This window comes from Phalacrocorax carbo, chromosome 23 (assembly GCF_963921805.1).
Source record: "Phalacrocorax carbo chromosome 23, bPhaCar2.1, whole genome shotgun sequence".
NCBI classification, from domain to species: domain Eukaryota; kingdom Metazoa; phylum Chordata; class Aves; order Suliformes; family Phalacrocoracidae; genus Phalacrocorax; species Phalacrocorax carbo.
The window spans coordinates 5,298,107-5,307,036 of record NC_087535.1 but is presented as its reverse complement, the minus strand read 5'-3'; the positions used below and the strand labels follow the sequence as shown (position 1 = coordinate 5,307,036).

The 8,930-nt window shown below is 52.9% G+C and overlaps 2 protein-coding genes across 6 annotated transcripts in view; one reads left to right on the top strand and one right to left on the bottom strand.

Annotated features, from left to right (window-relative positions):
* Positions 1 to 8,930, top strand: part of KLHDC8A (kelch domain containing 8A) — a 176,831-nt gene that overhangs the window by 48,511 nt on the left and 119,390 nt on the right. The gene's annotated exons all lie outside the window — the stretch shown is intronic.
* CDK18 (cyclin dependent kinase 18) overlaps positions 3,959 to 8,930 on the bottom strand; it is a 39,878-nt gene continuing 34,906 nt past the window's right edge. For all 5 annotated transcript variants that reach the window (XM_064472394.1, XM_064472395.1, XM_064472396.1 and 2 more), the window contains one exon: positions 3,959 to 8,919. In XM_064472394.1, coding sequence (XP_064328464.1) covers positions 8,885 to 8,919 — 35 coding nt within the window. In that variant the 3' untranslated portion in view covers positions 3,959 to 8,884. The remainder of the gene's footprint in view (positions 8,920 to 8,930) is intronic.

The following is an 8,930-nucleotide window of genomic DNA, read 5'->3' as shown; positions in this document are numbered from 1 at the left end:
TAGGCGCAACCGCTCCAGACAAATGCAATTAAAGTTGCCCGTTCTCTGGACGAGAAGCACAAGATAGCTGGGGGGTGGGGGGTAAAGTCGGAGAGGTTGGTGCTTATGCAAAAGGTCTCCTCTAGAGGATGGGTTTATAAATATTTCACTTACTTTAGCTAGGAAAGACTAGCAATTTTTAGAATGCTCTTTCCAGGCAAACCAGAATCGATGGAGCTCAGCCGTGACAGAAGGCTGGCTCCAGGCCTGCACGCCAGGTCCCTTCCCATGCCGGCGGACCCCGCACACATACTCACGCGTCCTGTGACCCGTGCCTCAGGAATGCTGCTCCGGGGCTCTAGGTGCTTATTTCCACCTGGACATAGCTTAATGTTTAGCTAATCCAAATTGCATCCTTGTTCTTCCCTGCCATCTGCGGCATCCGCTGGAGTCTTCCCAGAGTACGGAGAACAGGATCATGACCTCTTCCACCACCAAAGTGAACCAAGTGAGTGTGGGTGGCACATGGGACAGGTGGGCAATAACCCCCTGATTGCCCTGATGGGAGAACCCCTGTGGCTGCCCTGCCCCGGCACTGGAAGCCATTAGGCAATCAAAGAATCAGCTGAGCTGCCTGGAGGGACGGAGCAAGGTCGTTATCCTGTTTTACTGATGGGGAAACTGAGGGCCAGAAAGAAAGAACCGATTTGCTTATAGACATGGAGTGAGTCAACAGCACGGCCGGAAATTGGGTTTTATTATTACGTGATAAACCATCTTCCTTAACATCCAGTATGGCAGGATGGAGAGGAGGGGGAGGCTGAAGCACAGGCCGGTGAGCCACAGCCTCAGGCTCTCCCTGCCAGGCAATAACTGGCTTTGGAAGGCCACACCACTGCAGGCTATCTCAGCTTCTCTTTGCCCATGCATAAGTGGGGACAAAACAGCATGAGAGAGGAAGGATTGTGACAATACAGGCCTTTCCATCAAAATGCTGCTGGGAAGGTCATCTCCTGCCCCTCTTTGTGCATACATCTCCCTGTGCACGGAGCTGGAGTTACTTGATGAAACAGCAGATACTTGCTTATCTTCCACAAACCGGGTGCCATGCCCCAAGAAAAGGGCTGATCGGGCTTCACCTGTGGTTCCTCTGGACCGCACTCTTGATCTCAGTAATGATCGTGGTCCTCCCTTTACCAGACAGGGAGTCAGGGGACCTGCACTCTGCTTCTGGCTTCCCTTAGTGCATCACCATCACTTGACAGCATCAGCTCCCGGGGCTTTGGCTTCCCTAACTATAAAATGGCTGAGCAATGCTTTCCCCACCTTTGCAGGTTCACTGTATCCACTCCCAGATGAAAAAGCAGCATCCAAGCACCAGAGGTTAAAAATGTTCGTACAACTCCTACCGCAGCCACAAGAGCTGACCCCACTTCGCTAAGCAATGGCCTACATGCCAGTACACTTGCCTCCAGGAATATCAGGCCATTTCATCAGGGATAACACAAATCATGCAAGATACGCTTGCAAATAAGAAACGAAGCGTAGGTGGGTTAGTCAGCATAAGAACACACAGATCCTTTCTGGCTCCACGTACTGAAACCCAGATCCTCAGAGGTAGCTCATAAAAATGCAAGCCACAGGACTATGAGTATATGCAATACCAGAATTAACTTCACGAGGCGGCACTTCAGGCTGTTTTCCAAACTGAAATCAATGTTGTACTTGCAATGAATTAAACACCCACATTTTTGCGCTTGCTGCAAACTGCAAAGTGAAATCATGAATGAAGGAATAGCAGAGCAGCACAATTACAGGCAGCAACGTCAGTCGGTGCGTGCCATTGCTGCTCAAAAAGATCCCGCAAGCATTTGAGAAACACCTTCCTTTTGCTTCCTGTGCCCTTGCACGTCCTTCCTGGGGCAGCAAGAGGCACAGCAGGTTTTTTTCATGTTAGAGCAGTTAATCTTTTCAGCCAGTGGAGCAATTACTTCTTTAACATGACTGGTCCTGCTTTGCAGTGACTATGCTATAGAGCTTCAACACAGAAGCCAGATATTGTTCAGATTTGCTGCCGTGACGCTGGCATCACTTCTCTTAGGCTGGTCTCAACACAATGGGAAAATTCAATTCTAGTAATAGGTTTGCTAAAGGTTTCCTACAGGTGGAACCAGCTGAGGCCCCACAGGTGGGCTTGGAACAGCAGGCGCCCAGGGACAGGCTCCTTCAACAGCTGTAACTGAGCCCAAAAAAACCCCACCACCAAGCAAGCTTGAGCCGGTATGAAAATAGCCACCCTGAATCACTGAACCTTACTGAGGAAAGACATGATGCTTCTCACAACACAGGGTAAACCTTCCATATGATGGGGTCAATTATTCCAGGCTGCATGTGATGCTCAGCAACCCAGCACGAACGGGGTGGGCAGCTGGAATGGCAGCACACGAGCGAGGTGTTCACCTCCTGTATTTTAGGATCAAGAGTTTCAAAACACGCCATGTGATTTGGAAAGCCTGGCTCCACTTCTAGGTCAAACATTAGCCTGAGATCTTGGCCCAGTTATCACACAGATCCCGTACTTGTGTAAATGGAGGAAGCGCTCATCTACATGTTTTCCTACTGTCCAACTGAAATAATTCACACACCCACTCTGGTTTAGCTGGAATCAATGTGCTTCCTCTTTTACTGCACTAAAACTGCAGCAGAGGAGGGCGGGTTGCAATGAAACAACCAGGCTGAGCCTCCCGAAATGCACCTGTAATTTAATGACATGCAAATAATCTCGTTGAGGGCAGTAGGGATCGTCCCCGCTCTGCAGGTACGCTGAGACACCCGCGGAGCGATGGGTGACGTGGCTCGAGCATCCTTGTGAGGCAGGAGGACCCCGCGAAGGGACGCGGAGCGGGGAGGGCACAGCTGTTTGGGCGGTCGGGAACATCCAGATGCCGGCCGGGTCCGCGGGTGGAGGATGCGGGCTGGGGCCGCTCGGCAGCATTCCCCTGGACCCAGCGCCGGCAGCTGCCACCGCCACGGGCCTGGAGGAATGAGAGCGGCAGATGGAGGAACTGGTTTGGCAAACAGCTTGTTACTGGGGATCTGCCCACGCCAGTGCCTGGATGTGACTCAGGCAGGCTGGGTGCTGGCTGGAGGTGCAGCCCGGGAGGAGAAGGGCGGCATTGCCCCCTTCCTTAAACCAGCCGCCCATTGTCCATGGGCTCGCACCACGGGTCTGGCCCCAAAGATCCCGCAGGTCCCCCCCGTACCCCATCGCTGGCTCTTCCCAGGTCCCCCGGACCCGGGTGGCTGTAGCTTCCCCTCAGCACTGATGGGGCAGAGAGCAGGAATACGTAGAGGGGATCGCTGTGCTGAATAGCTCTGATCTCAGGGAGGTTCTGAGCTGCTAGAGCTGTGTGAAACAGGGCTCCCCTGCCCCTTCCCCAGCTCTGACCTTCAGCTGATTTGCAGCCGTGGGCTGGGCATGTCAGCTCTGCGCGTTATTTGCCCAATAGGCTTATGGCAATATTTGTTTAGGGCCTTAGGATCCACACGCGGGGCCATAAAAGCACTTTCCTATTGCACCCAAGTTTTTAAAGTCTTGTGTTTCGAGGCCCTGCAAAGGTCAGGTAGTGGGAAACTCCTTTTTCACTAAGTTTGCGTCTGGGAGTTTACTACAGCCAGCTGAAAAATGCCCTGCTAGCAGGAGCGAGAAGGAAAGGTGTCCTGGAGCTGCACAGAAGGCAGCGGTGGGGAATGACTCCGCGGGAAGGCACAGAGATGGCACAGCCCAGCAGCCTTTGGGCTCGGCTCGGCTCGGCACGGCTCGGCTCGCTCCCTGCCTCGCCTGCACGCCACCACCGAGCAACTCCCCGCTCGGGAGCCTGCCAAGGGACCTGTGCTACCTGGCTGAAATTCAAAAAAATTGGATCCTTCTCCTACCAAAAAAAGAGAGAAAAGAAAAACTATATCCTGTACAAAACTATCCTGTATTCAGTAAAGTTTATTGTCCAATCTTAGACTTTGGAGCATTCACAATACAACAGTAATATAAGCCTTAGCAAGAAAATGAGCACATCCACAAAATAGTCCAATGTCACATCTGAAATACGAAACTTGAAATATTCTTATAAAACATTCAGACACAAGATTGATGGATACAATATTTTTTATTTTTTTTTTTTTTTTGGTACCTTTCCATTTATTCCAGAAAAACTTTCTATAAAAAAATCATTGCTTCTTTTGGAATAAATCTTTAAAATAATTTCTTTTAAAATGCATCTTTCATTTGTACAACACTAGTTAAATATATTATTGGTATTCCGCAAATGAATCACACCAGAGAACATTCACAGTATGTGTATCCTGGCCGCTTGGGTCTATTTTTCCCGCTGTAGGACAAGCACGATGCTGAGGATGAAGGAAGGCAATGAAGAAACCAGAAAGTGGGTTTCACAGTGTTTGTGCCCAGAGATGGCGAGTGGGGAGTGCTAAGGGGACATCCAGATGCATTTCTCACAAGGCTCGGGCGCACAGAGGGAGGAGAGCGGTGCGGCACGGCCGGAGCAGCACAGGCGGGCAGACGGCCACAGCTTCTGGCAGGTGAGATCACGTCACTTGTCACCTCCCGTGTTTCAGGACCAAGACCTGATGGCCCTTGCAGGACCCGCTCAGCCACCGCTGGCTCCGTGCGCTGAGCAAACCCGGGCTCGCGTGGCTGCAAGGTGCCAGGTTTACACTGGTGAAAGCAGAGCTTGGCCACACGAGGCCAGGCAGGCTCCCACCCCCCAGTCCCGTCCCTTCCCCGTGCCCTGGGACACACACTAAACCTTTTAAGTTAGTCAGCCCAGCGGGTTAGACTCTTTCTCTAATGTTTTCCTACCTGCCTGTTCCTAGCCTGCTCCTGGGTTCCCATTTTATGCTAATTTCTGACTGAAGATAAATCATAGGAAAAAACCAAACAAAACAGTTGAGAAGCTTGGGAAAATGGCCTTCTAATTTTATTTTTTTAAAAAACGTGTATAAGGGAGAGGAAAAAATCCACTTATTTTGTCCTTAGTCTCCAAGATACAATGCAGTTTTTGTTATTTAAAATCTTAACATAGATCTGGCAATGGGTTGGGCCAGGAAAGGCGTGTGCATGTGTGTATGGAGAGGGTGAAATTAAATAGCTCTGCCTGTAAGTTTTATTGTTGTCCCATAACGTGGGCCTTGCTTTACGCATTATTTACTTACATTTCTTTAACTAGCTATCAGCTGGAGAGACAAAAGAATACAGCCTTTCCTGAGGGCACAGCCAAAACTCCATTTTCCACCAGAACTGGGGAAAAACAAAAATAGCAAGAAAAATGTCTGGAAGACAAAGCAAGTTTCCTTTTGTCAAAGCTCCCCATCTGCGAGGAGCGCCAGCTACTCCGCAAAGTGGTGGATGGGAAAACCCACAAAATGAAAAAAATACCAGAGAGCCACAGACATTCCCAGCATTTTCATTAGCGCTACTTTAAAAATCCAGCTTGGGAGCCGGCTGGTGCTCCAAAGGCTGGGGAAAGCCTGCCCGGGGCTGAGCTGCCGGAGCAGGCAGGGAGCGGTGCCATCGGCAGCGGGAGCCCTGCTGCAGATTTCCTCCCCTTGCGAGCAGGGAGGAGCGGGGCACCGCTCTGCTCGGGGCTTTTATTAACTGGAGCATCCAAGGGATCGTGGTCCTCATAAACCCAGCCACACCCCGCGGTCCTCAGGGAAACCGTCACACTGTAAAGGGGATGAAGAAGGGGGATTTGGCTCTGGGCTCGAATCCTGGCCAACCTGCTGCTCCTTTTCTTCGCAGCCGGGAAGGCTTTGGCGTGCAGCATGCCGTGGGAGATCAGACGCTCGGGGCTCTGCCAGCCGACACGTGCAAGTACAGCAGCGATGGGAGCTTATACATCAAACCTTGCTCAGCGGGGCACCAAATATTTACACACTCTATCGCCCTCCCGAATAGGAACAAATATCCACTAAATGCGGTAGAACAAAAAGGGTTATCTTAGATTCAGGCTGTTAATAGTGCACAGGGATAATAAATAATAGTGTCTCCTTTGGGGAGGATTTGTAAGAGGAAAGGCAAAGGCTACGAAAGAATAAACAGCAGCTAACAGGCCCTTTGTCTTTGCTATCTGAGCCCGGGTAAAGCAGTCCTGTCTACACGGTCATTGCTAGGTCTTTTCCCCAACATTTCTCCCCAGCAGTTTCCGTAGGTGACCTTGACCTTCAGCAGGAATACCTCTCTCACAGGGAGAGAGCTGAGACCACAGGGCTCTGGCAGCGTGGAGTGGTCTGCCTCCCTCCTCCCAGTGTGAAAGCGGGACGGCTCAGCTGGGCACCCTCTGCCCCAGCAAGCTGTATGCCCAAGGCAACGGCAGCGCGGGGGGATGCAACACCAAGCACGAGAACTGCACAGAGACGGGTCAAACGCATCCTGAACGAGCTTCCCCAGAGCGGGTGGGGTTGGGTTTCTGCTCCCCGGCTCCAATCTGTGCTCACAGGCCGCAGCGGGGGCTCTGCCCCGCCCGGGCACGCCGGTGCTCTTCGCCCCCTGTACCTGAAGGCGCTGCTGCAGGGGCAGAGGAGACGCTGCGTCCGTGAGCTGGGCCGCCTGCTGAGCTGCTCCTGACGGGAGCTGGCTGCCCTGGGAAGCGCAAGTCTGCACCACAGATCCCTGCCATGCCAAGGAAATTCCTGTATAAAATGCCTTTGTAAAAGAAAAGATGACAGTGTGAGAGCCCAGCCAACACCTCCCTTTGTGAACCTCCCTACCGAAAAGCCCCACGCAGCAGGAGCCGGGTGTAGGAAATCAGGCAAAACACTACCCTGCCATCAGGGTGAAATGCGTCACTGGTGGCTGATGGCTGTTCGTGCTCTTCCCTATCAAATGGAAACAATTAATGAACTATTCAGCCTGCTGTATGCTGGACATACCGAGAAGGGAACTGAGCAGGGATGGGCAAACCTCAAACAATGCAGACGTCTGGATGCTTGTCTAGGACAAACCCGAATTAACAGCTTTGGTCTGATGGGGGAAGCTCAGAGGGCGCATGGCATCGAGCACTGGCACAGGAACACGTCACCCCAGAAGCTTTGGGGAGCTCCAGGGTCTCCTCATTTATCCTCATGCATTGTATTTTCTTAGGATCACAGAAGAAATCCCGCACAGCAAAGCAGAAAACAGAGTCCTCGCTCCTGGCTCGATGGCGAAACAGCGGCATGGAGCGTCACTGGCCCCTGAGCAATGCCTCCCAGACTGGGAGCGTGATGGGTTAAGACATCAGCGTGTCCTGCCAGTCTCAGTGCCAGGCGACAGTCCCAGCGCCTGCCAAGTCCAGAGTCTCCTGGCCACATCTGTGGGCTGTAGGACCAGTGGGCGAGAGGACTAGTCATTCGGGACAGCCAAGAAAAGGATGCTAATATTATACCATAGACAGAATTCTTGCAACTCACACACACTTGAAGATGTTTCAGGCTGTTTGCAGGCTGTGGGGGAGAGGTGCAGCAGGGCCTCTTTGCAAAGGATGGATTTGGCATGTTCCTGAAGTGTACGGAGGGAAAAATGCACCAGGAGCAGTCCTCGGCCAGCCAAGCACGCTCAAATCGAAGCATGCATCTCAGTCCCACGGCATCGATCTGAGTCAGGGCTGGTACGATCTGGCGTTGGCTACAAACATAGAGGCCAGGCGATGAGGTTTGAGGGATGATTTACTTCTCTCCGGGTTTATTTCTGGTCGCCACAGCTGAGCTGTGGGAGGTTTGGCACCTCTCCCCCTTCCTCTGGGTAGAAATGCACTGAGGTGGGTGTGTGCAACACTTTGGTACGGAGAGGCTGCGCGGCTCAGGCTCTGCCACGTCGGGTGGGGCTCAGCGACGGGACGGGGGGGGAGATGCGCTCCTGAGATGCCAGCTGGGAGCTGCATCCTGCCCCTTGTGATGATGGCAGAGAGGGCCATGGGCTGGGGGGCAGCCGGCTCAGCGATGGGAAAGGGGCTTCTCCATCAGTACCTGGGAAAGGCTGGCTGAAGGGCTCGGCGCAGCAACAGGAGGCAGGTTGGAGCCGATGCTCGTTTGGCCCCTCTTCTGCACAGCTTTACCAGCAAGTACCTGCACCCCAGGTGGGCTAAGCCAGCCCTTGCTCTCAGCTCAGGACATCCCTGGGGAGCAGCCAGCCGACTGAATTTGGAAACACAATGGTGGCAAGGAGGGGGAGGTGGTGGGGGAAGCAATGGGAAGCCCCCTCCTCCCAGCTGCCCCATCCTTGTCAGGATTCAGGTACCAAAGATGGGGAGAGAAAAAGGGGTTATGTAGGCAGAGGCAAGGGCAAAAAAGGGAGGGCTGCCCTGGTTTTTGTGCTTCAGGTGCAGTCTCTCCAGTGCCAGGCTGGGTTATACCCCCAACCTGTAACGTGGCTGCAAAGTGTCTCCCCAAGAAATAGGGGGCACAGAGCAGGTTGTCTGAGCAAAGGTATGTTTTTAGAAATGCCTGCTTGGGCCGAATGCTATGATCCATAGCCCAGCTTTGGAGATACCACCCTCTGCTCACAAAACCTCCCGAGGGCAGCGAGCGGTCCCCTGGGGCAGCACACGATCCTGTGCTCCAGGCAATGCCCAGGGCAGCTCCTCGCTAGAGCACCGGCACAGAGGGTGGCGGCTCATGTCTGATGGGGGCAACGTGAAAATAAGAGGGGAAAAAGGCCACAGGTCCATCAACAGCAGCTGCTAGGTGCTGTGGTTGAGGGGACAGGCAGGGGAGAGCCTGCGGCCAAGGGCGCTTCAGCAGTGTCCTGCTCGAGTCAGTAATTCTGCATTGGGTCAGGTGGGAGCATGTTGCCATCAACTTTCTCAGTGCTTTGATCTCCATGGTGACAAGGGGAACTCGAGATCCAAGTTTAAAATATACTCTGCCTCCTGTTCTTCCCTCGGGCTGAGGAAGAG